The following is a 23866-nucleotide window of genomic DNA, read 5'->3' on the forward strand; positions in this document are numbered from 1 at the left end:
AATATTTGTGTTGTCAAAATGTATCTAAAAAACAAAAATGCTACACTAATTTTATAGATAGACTTGTATTACGATTGATTAATTTGTAAATAATTTTCGCATAAGTTGAGTTTACTATTAATTTTAATTCTAATTACGAAAGTGATTGTACTAATCAACCAAAGAAAACATTAAAGATTTTTAATACTTAAATTTGTTTTATTAAAATTATTAATTCTTCTTTTTAGAATGTAGCATGTAACCCATGCATTATATATACTCTTTGATGTAACCCAGTATCTATCCTATTCGCGGAACGGGTTTTATTAGTGATTTACCCACGTGGTATCCTGGTGAAGTCTTTAAGGCCACACGTCGCTCCAGAAGTATTAAAAAATTGGACAAGTCCCATTTTCAGCTACTTTCTGTCATAAATTATATTTTTGTACCTGTAAACTTTTGTTATGGTAACCCTAAATGCAAAAAGTCAGAATGTTCAAAAATTCAAAATAAAACGGTCACGTCAATTTGAATTTGACGTATCGTATGTATGAAAAGATTTGAAGTTTGAAGTTGTATTTAAAAGTTCTAAATATTCTTATCTTATGATTTGTTTTGTTATCCAACTTGGAATTCGTGATGGCACCATCGGATCCTCAAATTCCTCAAACGATTCAAGTATGTCCAACACCAAATCCTCGGAATATACCTGTTATGTTCAAGATTTTCCAAAATGTTCAATACAATGTTGTTCAACACAAAAAATACGTTAAGGAAATGACAAAATTGTATAAAAAGGTACGTTTTTTATTTTCTTTATAACATATAACACTAATGTTTTCTTTAGCGTCTGTCGATCGAATTATCTCATTAATTTTTCATAACTTCACAGACTGAGCAAGATGCATTCCGAGAGAGCTTCAGAAATGCCTTACAATACTTATTTACATTTGGAGACACCAGTGCTAATGTAGACAGAGTTATACAATTTGTGGCGACATTTTGCACAAGTCTGGATGATGAAGAAGAATTTCTTATGTTTATATTTGATATCATTTTCGACGTAAGTATATTCATCATAATGTCTTTGTTTTTGCAAATCTCAAAAAAAAGAATCATAAAATATTGATTAAATTAAAAAACCAGGAAAGTTTAGTGACTTTATGTTATATAAAATATTCAAATAAGAATATGAATTGTGGTTTTCATGGTAGCATGAAAAGTATTATCTTTCTCTTTTAGTTTCAATGTGTTTCCGGACAAGCTGTAAGATATCGTGCGAGTCAGTTACTTGCTGCTGTGCTTGCTGCTCTGGGTAATGATGCATCCCTTGATGATGACCTTTGTGACAAACTACTTGCTTCACAGGTGATTTAACTTTTGTTTAATTTCTACAAGTTCTATTTTAAAGGCCAGCCGCCTTCCTATTGTGTTGTGGATGTCTATACTAGCTGGTGATAACTTTAAGGTATTGTCAAAGATTCAAATGTTAAATTGTAAATTGTCATGGATTAGATATACAAGTATCACTTAGGGCTTCATCCTTTCATTCATCCAGCTTATGGTTGTCCATTACTGACCATAAGCCTACCACATTGATTGCTTAAATGATCAGTCTTTTGCCAATCCCCTGATCCGAGAAGAGTTGTTCTGTGAGAATTTTCATCACATCTTTTTTTCATTAGATGCAAAGATTACAAGACACTAGAGGTGCTGTACGATGTCGGGCTGGGCTGGCATTACAGCGTTTGCAGAACCCTATGGACCCTGATGATGAGGTCACCAGAGCATACCGCTTCCATATGAGCTGTGACCCAAGTTCATCCGTTAGAAGGTAGATGTTAATTGGTTTGATTCCATTTCTGATTTTTAAATCACTTCAAAAACTAAAGTAAGCATTATGCATAAAGAATCATATGGAGCAGGAAATGCATAGGAAAGGAATATATTCTCTTTTTCGTTGGTTCCCCTCTTTTGGCGATTTAAGGTCTAACTTTTGACTTTTGACTAATTCTTGCTTGCTTTTGAGTGGAGACTTACAATTATATACATTTTTAGAGCGATAGTAATGTCAATAGCTAAATGCACACGTAATGTGCCATTTGTACTGGAGCGACTCTGCGATGTGGACGAGGCGGTGCGTCGTGCGGCCTTCCTCTATATCTCGGCTATGAATGTTACACAGCTTAGAGTCAGACAGAGAGTGCTCACGCTTAAGGTAACTAATTATTATTTATATTGGTGATATATATATACATTTTAAAAATGCTCAGTGTGTTTGTCTGATAATCTCCCAAATGGCTGGACTGATTTTGGCGAGATTTTTACTGGAAAGTATCTTACGAATGCCTGAGTAATTAAGGCATTGTTTTTTTTAATGCCGACAGACGTCATGGGCAACCTGTACTGTATGCAGAACAAATAAAGATTTATATTGCATGTTTTTGACTGTTATTCAATTTTTTTTTACAGGTGGGTCTTACTGAACGTAGTATAAGAGTACGTAGGGTGGTAGAAGAGATTCTAATACCAGCGTGGTTGAGTTCATTTGAAGGCAACATAGTACATTTGTTGAAAGCTATACGTTTGGATAACGCCTTGGATGCTAAGGACTCTCAGTATGTAGCTGGCAAACTACTAGAGTCACTTTTCAAGTAAGTAATATTTAATCATTTTTGAGTGTAAAAAAATAATTGAAGTAATCTATTACTTTATGATTATGTCACCTTTTATTTTAATGTAATCTCAAATGTATCCTAACCTCGTTTCCAGCATTTTTTTCTTTTTCTTTTGGAATGTTTAAATATCTATTGATGTCAAAATTTTTCTTAGCTAGTAGAAAATGCTTTTAAATAATGTCTTTATTTTCTTTCTTTACTTGAAATAATTGAAGAAATACTATTTGGTGATGACAGTTATAGTGATTTTAATTCTTATCTTACTAATATTATAAATGCGTATGTTTAGATGGATGAATGGATGGATGTTTGTTTGAAGGTATGTCTACGGTTAAACGGATCTCTATGAAATTTGGTATATACATAGAACATAATCTGGAAGAACACATAGACTATTTGTTATGCTTTTTTTTAATCCCGAGCGGACGGAGTCGCGGGCGACAGCCAGTTTTATAATTAAAATTTTGTGACTATTTCAGACGTTTACCAATATCAGAGCTGTTGGAATGGCTGCCAACAGATAAGACTTTGAGATTGATTCCCGCGGAGAAGCTGAACAAGGAGACGGCGTGGTACTGGCGCCATCTTGCAGAACACTTACAGAGTATTGATGATGACGAAACATTACAAACAGTGTTGCCAGATTTGGTTGTACTTACCGGATATATTAGAGCGTGAGTTTTAACTATAGATAATTTAAAAAAAGACTGTTTTTTTTCTATGATTAGGAGTTCGAATTGAATTCAGGTGGCATTCTTACAGACTTCCTTCTACACTAGACCAGTCTCTATTTGATTTGATTTTACAATATTAAGTGAAAGTGGAATAGAAATAAATTCATGAAACATTACTCTTCAGAGAAGTAATCGTACTAAAATAACTTTTTTGTTCTTTGTTATGTAAAAAAAACTTATATAATTAACTTATTTTACACGAATTGGTGTAAAAAAAACAATATTATTTTATGTATTATAATTAACACAAAAAAATCGTAATAAATACAAATGCGTCTACGCATATGTATTTATTACTTATGTACTTCTTTTAAAATCCTAAACTAATAATATTTTTAACTTCATTTTTTCAGTATAGTAGAGTCTCCATGCCCTTCGGAGTCTGAAGATCCTGTCGGGTTCAGCACGCGGCAGTACGTGCTGCAGGAGTTGGGGCTGATGCTGCGAGTGTACGATGTGTCTGATCCTGCCGGCAGGACTTCTTTGCAGGATCTAATTGCGGATGTGCTAACTGGTAAGAGAATTTTGGATGATACAAAAACTGTGGTAAATACTAAAATGTTTTTGAGCTCTTGTAAATGGTGGTGTTGGACGAAATATTATGTGCTATAGTTTCCCTCAATTAAAAAGTCACTTAAATTTGCATGCAAATTGAATTTAATTATTTAATTTTGAACTAATTTTATTATTAAATCAGGCATTATATGATTTTTGTTTGTTTTCTACGAACTACTGAATGTTTTTGAACATCCTTTGTCTAGTAGAAAGCTTTAGTAGCAGCTATTACACTGCATTTTATTTATATATCTATGTATACTTCATACATAAATAAAACGTCTTTAAATAATGGCGGTCCAAGGTCACCGGTCCTGCACAATGCCCACCTCTCACATCTCGCTACGCCCCAACACGCCTAACATTGCATAGAAAGGATGCGCTAAGATATCTGAAAACTACTATACTCAAGCGAAATTAGCGTAAATCATAGGAAACTTTTTCTAGGTGACTATGGCCCATTAAATCCAGAAGTGCTTCGTGCATTCGTGATGGCACTAGAGTTGGTAGTGCCTGACGTATCAGCACGTATGGAGGCTATTAACACCATGATATCGGCACTGCGCGACCCTGAGGAGGTCGAGGTGTCTCCAGTCCCACTACCTCCAGCTATGGAGTCCACAGAAGTTAAGTTACAGGTGTGTATTTATTGTTAGTTAAATACAAGGTTTATTAGATCTTGTAAGTAAAAAGTTCATATAATATAGTGACTAAGAGCTACATTTAAGATATGTCTTTCAACTTTTGGTGGAATTACTCCAATTATGTTCCTTCTATTTCATAATGAATTCAATTGACTAAATTTTATATATTGTTCGTTGGGACTGTCTGTCTTGTTGACTGTCACAAGGAATCGACAAGCTTATTGTTTTGTTTTTTAATTAATCATTTTATTTTACAGAGAGCTAGGTTACGCGTGTCTCTCAATGTGGCTATGGAAGCTCAGGAAGAAGCGGTCAGAGAACAGAACTATGCTCTCGCCGCAGAATGCAAAGCAAAGGTAAATTAGATTGTATTTATATAGATTTATATGTTGTTGGGATAAATTGTCAAACATAAATATAGTATGTTTTATTATTCAATATAAATTAAGTAAAAATAATGTTGATTTTATGTAATTTTATACATTTTATCTGTTTTTTTACGTTGTTCAGGTTGAAGACATACAGAAGAAGTTAGAAGATTTAAATATCCAACCCGCACCTCCACCGCCGCCAATTTTACCAGTAAGTTAGAAATATTTTGATAATTATTTAATTTCATTTAAAACATTACATTAATATTACTAATATAATGTCTGGTTTACATTATGCCAGTACAGTAGGACAGTAGTCAAAATCAGCGCTGGCATAATGTAAATAGTTACTGCCGCCAGTGAGTCAAAACAGACCATGCCAGGCCAGTGCTATTGCCCTACTCTACCGGCAACATGGAAACCAAAAAGAAGTTTTACAAATTCGTTCAGATATTTTTTATTATTTTAAATGTAGTAAAAATTAGCTGTTATATTTTTGGTATTTTCCAGACTATCAAAGAAAGCAAATCAGACGAAGCCACATTGAATAAATGTCTCATAATATTAAATGCTGCTTTGGACACTCCACAGTTGACAACTTTGACGCCCATTCTACGGATGATATTTAAAGATTTAGAGGTATGTACATTTTATATGTGTAGTTTTTTATTAAATACTAGTTGTCGCCCGCGACTACGTCTGCGCGGGAAAAAAACAAGAAAACTTAATAGGCAGCCTTCGTGTTCTTCCAGACTTTGTTCTACATATATGCCAAATTTGAGTTCCGTTGAGCCGTTCCAGAGATACCTACTAACAAACATTTATCTAATGCTGTAATTCTATTGCTGTCTTTTTCACTCTGTTTAAAAAAAGAGAGATAACCATATGTTTTTGGTTGAGGGTTTCAGCAATGAAATTTCACGCTAATATTTATATGTGTGTTTATCTAATTGGCTTACAAAGACAATATTTAGAGTGGAATGTCGTTATAATGTTCTATTGATTCAAATATTATTTTCTAGGTCGAGATATTTAAAAACATTGAAATACAAATCAACGCTTTAGAAACAGTGGCACTGTATGCGATGTTAGACAAGGAATTTGCGAAGGAGTACAAATCATTCTTCTTTGCTAAAGTAAGTAAAATAATTATATTATACCACAACATAACTCACGCCCGTAACCCACAGCGGTAGACAGAAACAATAAAAACCAATTAGAATGAAGACACACTTGATAAATCATTTAAATAAATTATTAATCTTGCATTTATTTTTTCTAAAATGATAACCATCTCAGACAACTTGTTAAATGAAAATTAAATTAAAATGTATATAAAACTAACAAACATATTTGTATCAATATAAGTTTCCATTGTCAACACATTTGTATGAAAACATTTATATCTTACTAGCTGTCGCCCGCGACTCCGTCTGCGCGAATTATAAAAAACATAATTAGTAGCCTATTTGTTCTTCCAGATTATGTTCTATATGTATGCCAAATTTCATCAAGATCCGTTCTAGAGATAACTTCAAATAAACAACCATCCATCCATCTAAACATACGTATTTATATGAGTAAGATTTAATTTATAATTAATATTTCAGTTAATAGACACAAGTAATGAGCCCTTAGTAACAACAGCTCTCCGTTGCGTTATGGATTTACTCTGCGTGCACGGAGTCACAGTGTTTGATGATGAGGCGGATGCTGCAAAAGAAGATTCCAGAATGAAGAAGAGGCGTACCACTAACCGTACAATTGAAGATACTGAGGATGAAGGTAAACATTACTTTGGCAATTAGAAAAAACAAAAAAGCTCTATGTCACATGAGAATAGACATTTAGTTCTGATTTTAAGACTGAAAATAAGTATTTTTTATCGCTTAATAAATTCTGGAAGACTATTTTAGTATTTCAGCAAACTCCGCCATTAACAAATTATATATACAATTATTAAAAAAAAACTTAAAAATAAAGCGTGTTCCAAATTTAAATCACCGTTGGTTTATGTATGAAAATAGTTTTTTTTTCTTTTCAGAGAGCATTTCGGAGTCAGTGTTATGTTTAAGTCCGACACACAGTACTGTTATAAAAGTATTATTGCAACTCATGGACAGCTCAGTAAGTCAGTAGTTTTTACAGAATTTATGAAGAATCATCATTGTAACATAATATTGCCATCCCTTTCATTCTATTCGAAAGAGATAGAGATAGCTAAATGTCACAATTCAAATTCACGGAATTTTAAGGCGTAACCAAAGAAAACATAACCCTTTTATCGAACGCTCATATTAGACATAACCAAAAAGCATAATTATTGAAATATGATTATACATATTCCAAAATGCAATCTGGACAAATATGTACTTATACCCAAAAACAGTTTTTGTGATACTTATTTAAGGGTGAATGTACACTTTTATGACCAAGGAAATGTCAATATTATTCACCGGCGCACACTAGGTATTTTCTCATACAAAGCAGATTCAAGCAAGAAAAACATAGTCAATAATTTCAGACGAATAAGTCTATGAAAGCCGAAGTTTCTGCCCAGTGTGCGGCGGTGAAACGGTTAAAACACGTGTTTAACTATATTTTTTGGAGTAATTTAGTGTTTATTTTTATGTACTACAATTAGTTATCAATTTATTTCCAGTGTGCATCATTCAGACTTATAATAGTGGAAGGATTTTGTCGTCTGATTCACCTCGGTCATTTGGAGTCCCCCTCTATATTGAGCAGATTGTTGTTGCTATGGTTCAATCCAGCTACAGGTTAGTTAAATTTTAACTTTATTTATTTTATTTATTGTCTATGTGTTACTACTGGTAACACTAGACAGACTGAAAAAGAAAAAAGCAGAATAAGTGATAAAAATGTCAGAAATATATTGAGTTTAGGTAGAACATTCTTATCTTCTGCAATAAAATATACACATGGGGGAGAGAGAAAGAGCCTTCGCTCGTTATCTTTCTTTCCATGTTTTCGAGTACATATTAAAATAAGTCAGTATTGCATTAAAGTTTAAAATTTATCTAAAATAAAAAATAAAAACTTTGTTTTAAAACGCAGAAAATAGATGGCGCTTTTCTTTTCTTTCTGATACTCAGACGTTGGTTTTTTTTTAATTAAGTTTGATAATTAGTTTGAAATGTTTAAACTAAACTAAGTTTTCTGTAAATTTATCAGCGGATGAAGACATGCTGCGTCAAATTATCGGAGTTTTCTTCCAAACTTACCCAATTAGTGTTGACGGAGCCCAGGAACAAATACAGGTAAAGAAAATTAATTACAATATAACATATGTTATATTTGACTTTAAAATAATCTGTCCGGGGAATAATTAAGTTATTTCTTCCAGAAAGCAACATTGCCTACATTACGCGCGCTAGCAAACGCTCCCTCATCTTCTCCTATTGCTGAAATAGACCAAGAAGCTGTGGTCCGGTTCATCGTCTCACTCACAAGAGTCAACCATGAAGTATGTATACAGAAGACTCTGCTTAATAAGACATCGACTTTTTAACCAATGGCATATATATATGCAATTGTCGAGAGCGACAGCTAGTCTGTTATGACAACCGAATACAGTATATGTCGATATAACCGGATTTGATTGACTGGTTTGTTAGTTATTGAACACTGTGTAAGTTTTTTCTTTATGTTTCAGCTAATTGACAGTCAAGGCGGGATGGCTGTCACGCTTTGCGGCGCGCTGTCACGCTGCCCGACGCGACCGGAGGCGCCACTGGCGTGCCGCGTGCTCGCGCTACTGTCGCCCCCGCGTGACGCTCAGGTCGCTGCTGACCTCGCTAATACGCTGCGGGACCTCATAACGGTAATTAAAGTCTTTATAGCTGACAGTGTGAAATGTCCCGCACGCTGACACGTTGCTATTTTGCAATGGACAAGCCATATTAAAAATTGCATGCAGTTTTTGAAATGCTGAAGTTTTTACAATTCCCGCTAACACGCTGTGCGTTATCACGCTGCGGACTCGGAATTTCGCCTTAAAACCGATTTAATATCGATTTTTTCTTGCTGGTTTTCAGAATCTGACGGAAAAGCAATCGACACGTAACCTGATCAGATATCTGGGCTCCTTAGAAGCAATGGAACGTTCCTCCTTAAACAAGATATCTACAACAGGTAACTAATTTAATATTATATATTATTTTTTTTTTAAATTTTATAGTCTTTTAGTTGAAGTATACAAATTTAAAAATTGTATAATATTACTTTCTTTCTCCTTTTTGTATCGCAACATTGAATCATCATTTAAAGAATATTTAAAAAGATTTCTTCAGGTTAAAAAGTATTTTTTTTTTTGCTACAAAATTTTATTTTTTTACAGTTGCTTCAGAAGGAACTCTGCAAGTCGAAGACAGTTTGACTCAAACAAGACGAACTACGACTTCTTTACGTAAGTATAGAACAAAAAGCAATAAAAAAATAAGAAATTAATAAACGTTAATAACAATTTAGTTGAAGTTAGTTAAAATTACAATATTTATATGGATTATTTTAATAAAGGTAAATCGCGTTCTTTGTTGGATCGAAGAAGACGTTACCCTAACTTTGTTTTAAAGTGGTATTTATGTATGTTCATATAATTTAATAAAAGTAGGAATAACTTGTATTATGTAGCTAGTTTAGAATTATAGATTAACTTTCAGATTTTAGCATTTAAATGTAGTAGAAATCTTTTTATTTGTACCAAAAGCTGTAGCCTGTACTCTGTCTGCGCGAGATTAATAGTTAGTACCCGATTCTCAGACCTACTAAATATGTATGTAAAATTTCATAATTCCATCAAGCTAAGGAATATGGTAACTAACATTGTGATACGAGAATTTTATATAAAAGAAAAATTAATGTTTTTATATTATAACATTTACAGCTCAACCGATAGGTCGCAGTACACATGTAATTATAAACGAAACGGTGGAAGAAGAACCAGAAATCGACGAGACATCGCCCACTGAAATGCCTTCTAAAATCTCTCATGGTAACATAAAGAAAACAACTATTTATTTCACATAGAACCTTTAAAAATATATTTATTTAATACTAGCTGTCCGATTTCGTTCGCGAGGAATTAAAAAAAAATAATAGCGTATGTCTCCTAGACTATGTTCTACTTTTATGCCAAATTTCAACGAGATCCGTGCAGCCGTTCTGGAAATACCTTCAAACAAATATCCATCCATCCATCCAACCGAACATTCGCATTTATAATATTTTGAAGCCGTGATTTTTTATGAACACATAATTTTGCTACCCAGTTTTGACATATCGCGGTAGTTATTCGAAACGCATAAAATAGACCTATAAGGATATTTACCCTGGTAGCCATAAGTTAAACTAAATTTTGACGGCTCACTAGCGCCCCCTGTTCACGTCAAAAAAGTCCAAGATACATGTAGTACTGTAGCTCTCATGTCATTTTTTATGCAATTTTCTAAGCCCATATAGCGTTTACATATTTTATGATAGAACTTACTGCTCAGTCTTTGTTTGATCTATAATTATATAAGATTTTGCCCGACTTCGTCTGAGCGGAATTGAAAAGAAAACTTAATATGTGTTCTTCTAGACATTTATGTCAAATTTCATCGAGATCCCTTAAGCAGATTTAGAGTTTTTTAATAACAAACATCCATCCATTCAAACTTTATGACTATGACAGAGCCTGAACATACAAACATGAGCATTCAATCAAGTAAAAAGTCAACGGAGTGCGACACGGCCGCTGCAGATCCTGATGAAGTTCACTCTGACAGTAGTGGAGTATCACCGGTTAAGAAACCTAAAGTTGTTAAAGGTATGTCATAGAATATTATTAATTTAATTTACCACGGGTTTCTGACACCTAAATATATATATATGAAACATGTCGTCCCTGTCATTATCTTTGACATAACACATGTTGGAGATTTTGGACTCAAAAACTCACGTTTAATGTTTTTTTTAACTTAAAATTGTGTCTAAAATTAAAAAAAAAGGAAATTTTGGTCGTATTTTTTTAATATAAGTAGTTTGAAAAATGTTTGCTTTATGTTAATAAAATGATTCCTTGTAATAGGAAAGAAAAAGAAGTCAACGAACAAGAAAACAGAAAAAAGTGAGACTGAAAAGAAGACGCGGACCAAAAAGAAGACTAGCAAAGAGCAAGAAGAAGGAAAGGAGACGGAAAAAGGCATAAAGAGGACCAGGTCGCAACGATCTATTGAAGATGTAGATAGAGGTAATTATTGCAATGAATTTCAACTGCCAAAACTACACAGAAATATATTGACATCCTTCTCTATTGTCTTTGAAAAGACAGGGATAGGTATATGATTTTTTGTCTCGGTGTTTTTTTGTTCGTAAGTAACTAGAATATCAATATTTTTAAACAGTACATTTGGGTTTTAAGTATAAAAATGTATTGATTTTGTTAATTATTATGCCTTACATTCTTCATAATTATTTTATAGCAAAACAACAAGTATCCAAAGGTAAAAAGAAGACATTGGCCAAATCTCCATCTCTTTCTCCCGCGGACGATCAAGAGCGGTGTAACGTGAGTGTGAGAAGGACAAGAGATACGCGTTCCTCCACCTCTACTTCACCACCCTCCAGTGGAGAGAAGAGTAACGGCAGTGAAAAGAAACAAGAAAATAAAACAGGTATTTACCAAATTTACAAAAACTCTAACGTTTTATTTTAACAAAGAATTTTAATAGACGACTTTTTAAATTGCAAACAGCAGTCGCTGTTACTATTAACGCCAGGCATACACGAACTGCATCAAATATTCGTATTCACTTTCCAATCAAATAAAAATGCTATTCGAAGCGCTCCGTGTATTTTTACCTTTATGTTATACACGTCATGTGACTTAATACTTTTTTAAAATGTAGTTTTTAAGTGATAATTAAATTTACACAACTAATTTTCTCAGATCTAATGTTTAATTGGTTTTAACTTAATTAACATTTAGTTTAATTGTATATTTAGGGAATCAAGGTAAAGGATCGACTCGCAGTAGTGCCGGTAGCTCACAAGATTCATTATTTGAAGATTCTGCTGATGAAACGCAGCTGCACACTATTGTATATGATAAAGAAATTGTAAGTAACAAAATATATATTTTTTAAATAAAGCTTATTAAACATCTTAATAATTAAAAAAAAAATTGTTAAGTAGCTTATGTGTTCTTCCTGACAATGGTCTATACCATCATCCAGATCCCGACAGCCATTTTGGAGATACCTTCTAACATACATCCATCCATCCATCCAGACATTCGCATTTATAATACTTGGTTAATTCTCTAGGTAAAAATATATCCTATTCTTGGCTTCTACTAATTAGTTATTCGAAATGTTTTAGGTCCAATCTCTTCTAGAAGATTCTAGCGAATTAATTGATGCGAAACAAAAGTCGGGAAATGTCACCATACCAGAGACACCTAGTGGAAGTGATGAGTAAGTTCCTATTATCTTTAAATCTAATGCTCTAGAGCTCTATTTGTGTTGCCGTCCCTTTCATTCGCTTTGACAAAAGTGAGAAAACAATATATTACATTAAGAGATAATCCGAAATCGTACGAACAACGCTCGGCAGTCGCATCAGAGCGAGACAAACATATTGGATGTGACTTTTATGGTATTTTGCTTTATATATTGTGATTTTTTTTAATAATTTTATATAGTTTTCTAGGTTTATCAAAAATCATTTACCATAGTTGTATTTTTGTTAAGTCATTGAATAATTAATGTATGCTTTTGAAGATGAAACAATACATTTGTCTCGCTCTGACGCGACTGCCGAGCGTTTGTACGTTTTCGGATTATGACTAAAAGAACCAAAATTCTATGTTTTAATTTCATTTGTACCTTGTAGCATTTGTGTAGTAATATGTAATCATGAGTTTATAATCTCACTAGTATTATAAACTTTATGCAATGAATTTTTGATTTCCTTTGTTTTATAACTAAATTTATCTTTGATTTGCTTGTCCATATTTTTTTAAAGTGTAATGTAATTTTCAGTTCAGATTCAGAACCTGAACCAGTGCCCATAAAAGGGAAAGGAAAAACTAAAGGGAGAAAGAAATGATAGAAGATAATTAATTTAATAAGTTATTTTTAATTTGTCAATAAATATTTACAGTTCCTTAATAACAAATAACATTTTTCAGATAAAAGTCTAGGAATCAATTTACTTGTAGGATTTTTAATAAACAATAAAATGTGCCAAGAAATACATTGTAAATATATGCTGGTCATATTGTAACAGATTCCTTTATACTTAAATTAAAATAAATAATTAAATTTATTGAATTTTATTTTATATTTTTTTCAACAAAATATTTCTAATTTGAAATTGTTATAGTTTACATCCAGATTCAGAGGTAATGTTAGATCCTTTTTCCACTAACGCGACCGTAGCGAGACGCCACAACTCTACGCAATATGAATTATTTCAACTGGCACGACTGCGACTCTGATACGAATTGCAACCTTGCGGCTACTCTACTAGTGGAAAAAGGGTCTTAACAATATATATTTAATTTGTACTAAAATTTTATTAGCTGGCCGCTGCTATAGGTGTGTTAGGATTTCTGATCCAATTGGGATTTTGTTCGTTCCGCCTGTTGTCCCAGTTCCAGTTTTTATCCTTCCAGTTGCCCCATTTGTGCTCTTTGTTTGCGACGTTCGTGAAATGCCATCTGTTAATACACGAATATTGATTATTATTATTAAAAATGTTTTATTAATATTATCCCCCGATAAAGTTCGTTAATCCTGATTCAATGTAGTACAGAATTCTTGTTTTTTTTTAAAAACCAACACCAATGGAATTATTTTTACATTTTACCAATTGTTTCATGAAAGTTCTTGCAATTCGATTTTATCGATGGATACAATGTAACGTCTGTAAAAAAATACTCTTTTTAAAATCCATTCAAGTTGTCATACACATCCATGCAACCTTTCTGGTGATACCAAACATCCATCCATCCAAACATTCGCATTTATAACATTAGTAATTAATAATTCTCGAGATGAGTATAAAGTAATATAAAAACTGATAATCCCAGATAATTCTAAGATAGGTGATACTTAAAACCATGATTTTTGTAACTAAAAACCATTTTTTTTGTCTGTCTGCTAGACCGTCCTGGTCTGTGTGCACGGGCCCTAATGATTACTTATTACCATTAGTCATGAGTTTTTTTTAAATATTAAGAACAAACAAACATTACTAAAACTTTAAAATAAGATACGAGTTATTAGGAATTTTTTGTAGCAATTACCTATTGTGGTCAGCATCATCCTGCTCTGAGTTGTCACCAAATTTATTGCCAAGTCCGCTGACCGGTCTATGTTTGTACATCTGATGTCGGCTCCTTATGAACTCAGCGCCGCGCTCCGCTACCATTACTGTCGGCGCTGCTGTGTTACCTGTTACAAAAAATACAACTGGTAAATACGTAAAACCGGACGTAGCGCTTATTACAATTTGATGGCTCTGATTCTAGCCCTTTGAGCCACTTTTTTGGATACTAAAAAACCAAATCTATTAAATAGTGCAGTTTAATTAGCACTTACCGGTTGGTATTGTTGGCATTATTGCAGCATCGATTACTCTAAGACCTGGAATGAATAAAGTTTGTTAAAAAATCTAAACAATCACAAATAAGAAAAAAACATCGGACTTTAAGTCACCTTCTATCCCGTGCACTTTAAGCTGTGGGTCCACAACCGCCATGGGGTCTGATCTGGGCCCCATCTTGCAGGTGCCAACTTGATGGTTTTCAGGGGCCGTATGGTACTGCGCGAGGCACCTCAAGTACTCGTCGGTGGGATTGGGTCCGCCACCGGGACATTTATCACCGTATCCTGGGGTCGGTACCATACCGTACTTCTCCCGTAATATCTGGATTACAATACATATGTAGATTACTCTAAGTATTAAAACTTTTAAAAACATTTAGATTCGTAATGACACGCTTGTTTTGGTGTTAATTCCCTATTTATGATAGTGATAGGCGCAACCCATAACTCTTAACCCTTTGACCGCTTCCCAAACAGACATTGCTATAGTGCATTGCAGATTTTGACAAAATTAAATCAAGAACATGTAGCAGCAAAATGTATCTGAAAAATAACCTCAATTGCTTTAGAAGTAAAGTCTAGCTAACCTAACCGAATAATAGCAACTCACCGCAGTATTAGCAAGTCGGTACGCGATCTTGGCTGCTTCCACAAGGACGTTCATCTCATGGTCATCACAGAAATAGTTAGGCTGCATGATTGGTGGCTCAGTGGGATCCGTCGACCGCAGTGTGATGTACCCACGACTGCGGGGCTGCAGGGCTATTGCTGCTATCCTAGTATAGGCAATGGTTACAGCAAATATTAATTACTAGTTGTCGCCCGCGACTCCGTCCGCCAGGAATTAAACATTATTCCTGTGTCAGCCGGGGATAGTGTACCTTCCCAACAGGGAAAGATTTTTTTTAAATTGGTTCAGTAGTTTCAGAGTATACTCAATTCAAATAAACAATCAAATCTTTCCTTTTTATAATATTAGCGTAGAATATCCCTAATTTATATTACATTTCGGAGGCACAATAGGACAGACTGTCAACTAAACTAAAATAAGGCAGACGTCGTCGCTTGAAAATTACATCTTTTGTATCAATCCAATAATCGCCTTGATGATACTGACAGACAATTTTCTATCTTGCTTATTACTATTTTGAGAACTTCTAACGGCTATTCAGAATGAGAAATTGACTTAAGAATTCCCTTGTTCCTAAGTCAGCTTTTTAAATTGTTGTACTTACATAACATTCCTGCGCTCCGTAGCAGCGTACTGCGGGGGCTCTATAGTGTTGCCATCGCTACAGCTCGCGTAGTATCCGCCGAAGAAGTATTGTATGTCAGGCTGTCGGCCGCCTGCAGGCGCGTACTTTGAGTTTACCATACCTGTCAACTGGAGTAAAATACAATGAAAACTATAAAAGTAGAATAGTCTGCAACTCTGTTTTTTAAAGAACTACATTTTGTCCTCTTTTATTTAGTTACATATTTGTCTTGATGACATCTTTCAAGTTAAATTTGATCCACCGCCCGGTAAGTGATTGAGTTAAAATTTTGCATACATGTAAATCGCGTGAGAAGACAATATTATGATGAAATGGTGCTATCCGACGATGGAGCTGGAAGGTGGACACAGGAACTTCGCAATAATACGACACAATTTCATCGAGTTTGGACTCGTTTGAAATGTCTTCACGAGTAGTTTGCCTTTAATTATTAATACTTTTAATTTTCAAGAACATAATAAAACCTCTTTTTCTTTTATTCTTAATATACACTAAGGGAACTCCCTAAGTAATTACTTAGTGACTATGTGATAGAAAACGTTTAATTAGTTAACCTGAGACATCCCCGTTGAAGATAAGGGTCCTTCTCTCTTCAGCATATAATCCATAGCAGCTGCCCAGTCGAGAACCGGCAGTTCTGGTTCCTTCATCAAACTAAAGTCCAGTTTAACTCCGACGTGGTTCTGTAAGTTCTGTCCAACACCTGGCAGGTCTTGTATTATTGGTATATTGAATTTATTCAACGTCTCCTTCGGTCCGATACCAGAGAGTAGTAAGATTTGAGGAGAATTCAGTGTGCCCGCTGAAAGTATTGCCTGGAATTTGAAAAAAAAATAAAAAAATCAGCCAGTAATGATAGTGTGCGGTAACCTGTAGTTGACTTCGTCCGCGCAAAATAAACAAAATCTAGTAATAAATATAGCCTATGTCACTCGGGGGATAGTGTAGCTTTCTAACAGTGATAGAATTTTTCAAATCGGTTCAGTAGTTTTGGAGCATATTCAATACAAACATATAAACAAATCTTTTCTCTATAACATTAGTATAGATAAAGTATTATGAGATTTATACAGTAATAAAGAATATGAAGTTTAGAAATTTTTAAACATTTACCACCATAGAATTTCACTGCCGTGCCACTTGTATTCATTTATATTGTCATCCCTTTCATTTCATTTGAGTAAATAGAGACTACGATGTGCAATACATTTGTAACGACAGTGAAATTCTACGGTTTGGTATAAGTTAAGAGCCTTACCTCTTTATTAACTTTAACAGTCTTGGTAACCCCGTTTTTTATATATTCAACAGCAGTAACTCTCTTAGTGTTAGGATCCACAACGACTTTAGAACCTAAGGCATTGAACACAACGTCTAGATTCGCTCGACGCGCCCCGGGGCGAAGGAAACCACGCGATGTTGTGTATCTGGACCCGCCCCTATTTAGTTGAAAAAAGAAAAAAATAAATAATCAAAGCCCTTTCTGTGATTAAATAATAGTTCTTGATCTTGCAATATATTCATTAAAATATTTGAATAAAGCAATAATTTCCTGATTAGAAAGTTGAAATCTGAATTAATATTGATATCTATTGTCTCTGTTTTGTCAAAGATAAGGACAGAGATGACGATAAGTCTTATTTTGCTCTCAGAAACTAACGTTATATCAGTGACTAATATACATGACAATGACTACAATAACAATGAATGCTTCTGTATGTTTTCTACTACTACTATGTCAATCCCTTTTTTTCCTTCAAAAGATATGAACTCAACTGTATTGAACTTCGATATTTAAAAAAAAAAGATGTAATTTCGATTGGCCTCTTCATGCGTTACTTGAATGCATTAGTTCTACTAATTAAACTCATCGGAAATAATTTGATACGATATTGAGTCAATGACATTGAATAAGTTAAAGTATTGGCCGTTTCAATCACATTGGAGGCTCAGGATCAGCTGTCCGCTACACCTTAAATCGTGTTCGAGCTACCAAAATTTTTGAACACCATAATAAGACCAATATTTGTTTATCTTTTTCTGAGGTTGTCTTTATGTTTAGCGATTTAAAATTGTAAATAAAACGAACTCATTAAAAGCCTGTGCCAGTGTAAATCCTGTAGTGCTCTCTCCGTTGAGGTCACCAGTCGGCGGGAAGCCGAGCTCTATGGAGGCCGCCACCACGTCGTGAGCGAACTGCGGAGCGTGACGGAACTGCAAAATAATCTTTATTAAATATTTTTCGCGTTTATTTAAATTTACTTCCTTAATTGAACTGATCGTTACTAATCCATTTTAGAGGAGCCTGTGAGAAACAGTAACCAACAGAAAGAGAATATTTCCCCTTCCTTTGCTGTCTTTTTTCTTTCGATCACATCCTATCCATTTAAGAAAAGAATGGGAAAGAAAACAGGACTAAAAATAGATAGTCCCGAGACGTTCACTCATCAGACGACACGCGATTACATCTACATCACGACTACCTTCTGTGTGGAATACATGAACTTACTCTCTGCACCGGCATCGGTCCACCGGTATTATGATACTGTCCAGACACTCCGCTACCGATCTCCTTGTTGTCTTCACTCTTGAGAAAGTAGGGGAAGACTTCGTGCCAGGACCAGCCGTACGCGCCGTTCACCGCCCACCCGTCGTAGTCAGCTGCATGTCCTCGCATGTACATCATCCCATTTATAGTTGAACAACCACCTGATGATGAGAACCTGTGATTAACTGACATGACATGACATACCATCTATATATTGCTAGTTGTCACCCGCAATTCCGGCCATGCGGAATTAAAACTTAATTAGTAGTCTCTATGTTCTTTAAGATTATGTTCTACATCTATGCTAAATTTCATCAAGCTCCGTTTTGCCGTACCGGAGATACCTTCAAACAGACATCCATCCATCCATCTAAACATTTGCATTTATAATATTAGTAAGAGTAAGATATAATATAATAATAATAAAAGGGGTAACCAACCCGTACTGGGTCAGTGTTAACTGGCATAGTTCACCCGTAACTTAGGATAGACTCCGAACCCCTCAGTGGGGACATTGAGTTGATGATGATGAATAGGGGTAACATTTGTTTAAAATCGTTAGTTATCGAAAAAACAGTTGATATAATCCATAACGAGGATGATTACCAACAACGAGCAAGTTTTCCTCTCCCTAATGACTATTATAATTATCGTGTAATAAAATCACGATTTATTATTGTTATCTTACGATTGCTTATATAATTCACCTTACATTTTATTTAGATATTCGTGCACTATAAAGTTATTAATATAATTATATATTTATTTATTTATTATTGGGTTTTTACGACTTACAATATGTAAGATATCTTAACTTGAGGTAGGGCGAAGCTATCATTAGAAGCTAAACATATTTTTAAATTTAGTGAAGCTATATTAAAAATAAATTCCAGCTTGATACCTTCACGTGTTTTCTTGACAGACAGACCGACAACGAAGTGATCCTATAAGGTTTCTGTTTTTTTCCTATGAGGTACGGAACCCTAATTAACGATCAGGTTCCAAAAAGAAACTAGACTGAATAACATTGCACAATAATATCAATGACACAAGACTACAAAAATACTTACCGTGAGTTTCTGAGACCAAAATCTCTGTATAAATAAATCATCATCCCTCTCATTACGTTTGACATAAGAACAAAGTAATCTTACCAAGTAATTTCCCTCTAGGCCAGTAACACTTCCCCCCATCTGCGAGACATGCTTTCTCCTGCGGCTCCGTGTAGTACATCCAGTCGGTGTCATTACGCCCCCAGTAAGCCGTCACCCAGGCTGGCACTGATGATGACAGCGGCTCATCACCTCCCGCCTCTAACAGCAACACCTTATAGAACACATAACCAAGTTAAATAGTTTAGTAGTTTTAGCACTACGACTCTACAAACGCCCTAGGTGTGATTTATACAACGATGTCTACTTTAATATACATTTAGGGGGACTAAGAAGTTAACATAATAACGTGAGACTGTGTAATACGTAGATATATGATGCCTCTTTCTGTCCAGCGATCTCGTAACTGTGCCATAGCCTAACGCCGGTACTGGGTCATCCATAATTGTGGTTTAATATGCTCAGTGCCACCATGTATATTAGATTTTGTGCGCGAATGGTAGCAGTTTTGAAGCGTGTTTGTGTAAGGATCCCCCAGTCTTATAAAGCTTTAGCAGTTTAATAAATGTCATATAGTTGGTAACGCACCGTCGAAGTAAAACAAGATGCATATAGTAGCAAGGAGGATACGGTTATAGTTAACACTATCCAGGGGGTTACCAAATATATAAAACTACGATACCGGATAAAGGCCAAACATGCAGTGTAAGTATGCATGTCATTCAAATGACGTGAGAAGTGTTAATAACTAATATGTGATATTACAAATAAAGAAAAACGTGATTTTGCACTATTTGTTTCTACAGTCCTCATAGAACGTCACTACGAAGAACCAAACGCTAAACATACCTTCCATTGCGGGTTTTCTGAGAGCCTACCAGCGACAACTGAGCCTGCGGTGCCGCCACCGATCACAACAAAGTCATAATCATCGTCCGGATTGTCTTTGTTATCGAGACGGTTGCAAGGATCGGCGAGGTCACAGCGGCCGTTGATGAACGCTTCCAGTACAGTCATGAACAGTAAGACAGTATGTCCCGAGCAAGAGTCCGCCATTGCCGGACCTATCTCTCGTATTGGGCATTCGCACGTCTGTGAACAAATAAGAGGTCATCACAAAATGGACAGAACTTACGAGCTATACTGTTACTAGTGGATACAGACATGGAAAAAATTTCTACCCACATTTTCCCTTTATTTTGTGCCTAGATACTAAATATCTCTATTCAATAACAGATATTAAAACAAATGAATATGAATTCTATTTTTTGTTTCTAGCAGATTTCAGTTTAATTATTATTCTCTTTAGCAAAAAGATTCAAAAAACTAACGAAGGTTAATTACATTTAAGTTTACGGTTACGGTAATCTCTACAAAACACAACTCAAGTAACCAAATTAGTTATAACAAAAAACAACAAAAAAATCTAAAGACAATCAACATATAACAAGATGTAAGAATTATAACATATCTGTTAAAATTAAGAACAAAAATAGAACTCAAAATTGACAGTTGAAATATACAATGTTGTAGTCGCAAAAGTAAGTCGTTTTTTTAGATATTTCCACAGACTATACATAATTATATTTCCAGACTACTTTGCTTTTTTCCATAAGGCAAAGTTTTCGTAGGGAAGTTTTTTCTTATTTCATAAGGTGGCAAACGAGCGAGCGGCCACCTGAAATCGCTGAAATAACGATGTGTTGTTGCTCATAAACATACGCAATTGCATATGCGCTGCCTACCTTTAATCGACGGAGGAGAGGATGCACAGAAAGAAAATATTTTCCCATCCCATGCATCCTCTCATCCGGAAAGTCCACATCCACTTCCCATCCTTTCCTTAAAAGAAAAAGGGAAAGAGGACTCCGGTACCTATAGAATTTGATGCTACGACTATGTTTGGAAGTGGTTTCTGAGACCAAAAACAACGTTTAAAACATATTAAATAAATTGTAAATAAAATATATTGTCACAGATTGGTCTCAGATATCAACGGTAAATTAAAGTAATATTTAACATTTTATAAACAAAACATGTAATTATTCTTTGAAACAAATTAACCTAACCTAATCTTTTGTTTTTCAAATTAGTTTAATTTAACTTTCTCACGTTAAATGTCTTTAAATTTTAACTATAGCTTGTCCATGATACAATAATACTAATTAAATATGTTGTTAGGAAGGAAGTCACAATTATATCATTAAAGAAGGCTTATTTTATTCTAATAATTAAATCTTACGTAGTCTTCTATAGAATTTTATAATCGATCGTAATGTTGATCAATTACAAAGATATGCGGTTATCGTGAATCTCGCAAAAAGCAAGAATTATTTCCGTCATACATAATAGTAATAGTTTTTAAATAATGTTATATCAATGAGCTTTTGTCATAATTAAATTTATAAGATAAAAGTTACTATTTTGGCCGACAAACGTAAATAGTAAAATGTATAAAATGATAATATACAAAGACAACACTTACCTCCGCGGAACGTATCATTTTTAAGTGACGTTCTGAAACAAAGTTTTTTTTTTATTAACACAATAAATACTAAAATAAAGAACTAATAGACTGTTAAATATTAAAAACTAGCTCTGTCTGCGCGTTATTAAAAAAAACCTAATTAGTGTTCTTCCAGATTATGTTCTATGCCAAATTTCAGCGAGATCCACACAGCCGTTCTCGAGATACCTTATAACAAACATCCATCCGTCCATCCATTCATTCATCCATCGAAACATTCGCATTTATAATAAATTTATATATAAAGATTAAAATTGAGCGGAGAATTATAAATATAATTGATATTTACTTGTTATTAATATTTATTTATTTTCTACAATTTCGCGGATTAAAAAATGATTTGTATATAATGTTACAATTTAAAAATTAAATTAAAATACGTTATTAATTTCACGCCAAAATATTGCTTTTATTGTATTTGACTCTAAAAATAACAAAAAAAACAACTATTTGTGACTTATACAAATATTTTACTTAAAAAGTTGTATTTTATATGTTTTTTAAGTATATTAACATTTTGAAATATTGTTGATAGAGTTCAAGAGACTAGAGGAATTATAGCTATTTTAGACAAATCTTACTATTATTATAAATGCGAATGGATGGATAGATAAGTGGATAGATGGATGTTTGATGGTATCACCGAAACAGCTCATATGTGGAACATAGTCTAGAAGAACCCATAGGCTATTACGTTTTTTTAATTCCGCGCGGACGGAGAAGCGGTCGACAGCTTGTTATAGCGAAATTTTTCATTCGCTTTTTTTGGTTGTGAATTTAAGGTTTTTTTTTATTAGTCAATACAGTTTAAGCTCGTTACTGAAAGGAACATTATTAAAAGGTAATATTAGCATACGTTTAAAGCTAAAGTGATCACAGAATAAAGAAAATATAACGGTGTTCTCAATACGGCGCGCCGTGGTTGACATACTTCGACGCAGTCAATGCGATATTTTGCAGCAAATTATAAATATTGGTACATACAAATTAAATGTTAAATATTGTGCATATTTATTTGAATTAGTTATTAATTAATAATAGTAAAAATTTAATACTTTAACTTATAATTATTATTATTTTTAATTTTATACACCTCTACAATAATACGTACAATTTATTTTTTAATCTTTATTATAAGATCGAATTAGTCCTGGCAATTGATAAATACATTTTTGCAATTAATGAAAATAAAAATAAAAACATACCAAAAAAGGCGGGAAATTAAATGTCACTACAGATTAAAAACCGCTGTTTCCGCGACCGCGAGGCGCGCACGTTAGAAGAGGCGCGGGAGACGACACCAACTGCGTGCGAACAACGTTTGTTTATATTGAATCTGTTGATCGATGAGATTAAGGATATTTTTGTTTAAATTAATAACTCTACCACCATAGCCTTTATAAATCATAGAATAAACATTACAACACAAAACCATTGTTTAAAAATAAATTAAAAATTTATAATTTACTTAAATATTAACATTTATTTTTGTTACAAATGAATCGAGGATATGTAAAAGGAAGTCTGTAAGGAAGCTATAGTAACGTTGGAGTTTTAATATTATTTACAAATTGTGCTCAGTACCATATTATCACAGATAATTCAAACTGATTAAAATTTTTTAAAAAATATCAAAAGAAAAAATACAGTATTTTTTAGATTTTTTTAATTAAAATTTTTTGTTAATTTGAATATTTCTCATACTATTCTAACTAAGCTCTACGCGTGTGCTTGGATATGGGTTAGACCAATGATTATTGAATGGATTCGAATCCTCGACCATGTGATCGAAAATCCGTATCGTTAACCATTAGACAGGTTATGATA

The 23866-nt window shown here is 33.8% G+C and overlaps 2 protein-coding genes across 5 annotated transcripts; one reads left to right on the forward strand and one right to left on the reverse strand.

The window, feature by feature from the left end:
- The first annotated feature begins 488 nt into the window (after nt 1-488).
- Nucleotides 489-13147, forward strand: Cap-G (Chromosome associated protein G). Of its 2 annotated transcripts, XM_013312304.1 has the most exons (29): nt 489-777; nt 872-1042; nt 1222-1347; nt 1665-1813; nt 2038-2197; nt 2452-2633; nt 3137-3331; nt 3745-3905; nt 4394-4584; nt 4848-4946; nt 5101-5172; nt 5472-5600; nt 5984-6097; nt 6572-6746; nt 7006-7088; nt 7624-7741; nt 8157-8242; nt 8329-8448; nt 8638-8805; nt 9020-9116; nt 9322-9390; nt 9501-9566; nt 9868-9975; nt 10657-10791; nt 11053-11214; nt 11447-11638; nt 11970-12082; nt 12345-12439; nt 13007-13147. In XM_013312304.1, the coding sequence occupies exons 1-29, from the start codon at nt 619-621 to the stop codon at nt 13071-13073; spliced, it is 3762 nt and encodes a 1253-aa protein (XP_013167758.1). In that variant the 5' UTR covers nt 489-618; the 3' UTR covers nt 13074-13147. The 2 variants fall into 2 exon arrangements, with proteins under 2 accessions (XP_013167758.1, XP_013167759.1); XM_013312305.1 differs by lacking the exon at nt 9501-9566.
- Nucleotides 13148-13493: 346 nt separating this feature from the next.
- LOC106117840 (glucose dehydrogenase [FAD, quinone]) lies at nt 13494-23343 on the reverse strand. 3 transcript variants are annotated; one of them, XM_013312309.1, is made up of 14 exons: nt 23248-23343; nt 21998-22030; nt 20362-20604; nt 19555-19726; nt 18362-18561; nt 17942-18066; nt 17111-17291; nt 16407-16667; nt 15811-15959; nt 15186-15351; nt 14687-14897; nt 14570-14614; nt 14275-14422; nt 13494-13686 (listed from the first exon to the last, which is right to left on the reverse strand). In XM_013312309.1, the coding sequence occupies exons 2-14, from the start codon at nt 22013-22015 to the stop codon at nt 13545-13547; spliced, it is 2061 nt and encodes a 686-aa protein (XP_013167763.1). In that variant the 5' UTR covers nt 22016-22030; nt 23248-23343; the 3' UTR covers nt 13494-13544. The 3 variants fall into 3 exon arrangements, with proteins under 3 accessions (XP_013167763.1, XP_013167762.1, XP_013167761.1); XM_013312308.1 differs by having other exon boundaries at nt 21998-22029; nt 23245-23343; XM_013312307.1 differs by lacking the exon at nt 23248-23343 and adding an exon at nt 22208-22247 and having other exon boundaries at nt 21998-22029.
- Between the last annotated feature and the right edge of the window lie 523 nt (nt 23344-23866).

Source organism: Papilio xuthus, unplaced genomic scaffold, assembly GCF_000836235.2.
Source record: "Papilio xuthus unplaced genomic scaffold, Pxut_1.1 DF827679.1, whole genome shotgun sequence".
Lineage (NCBI taxonomy): Eukaryota > Metazoa > Arthropoda > Insecta > Lepidoptera > Papilionidae > Papilio > Papilio xuthus.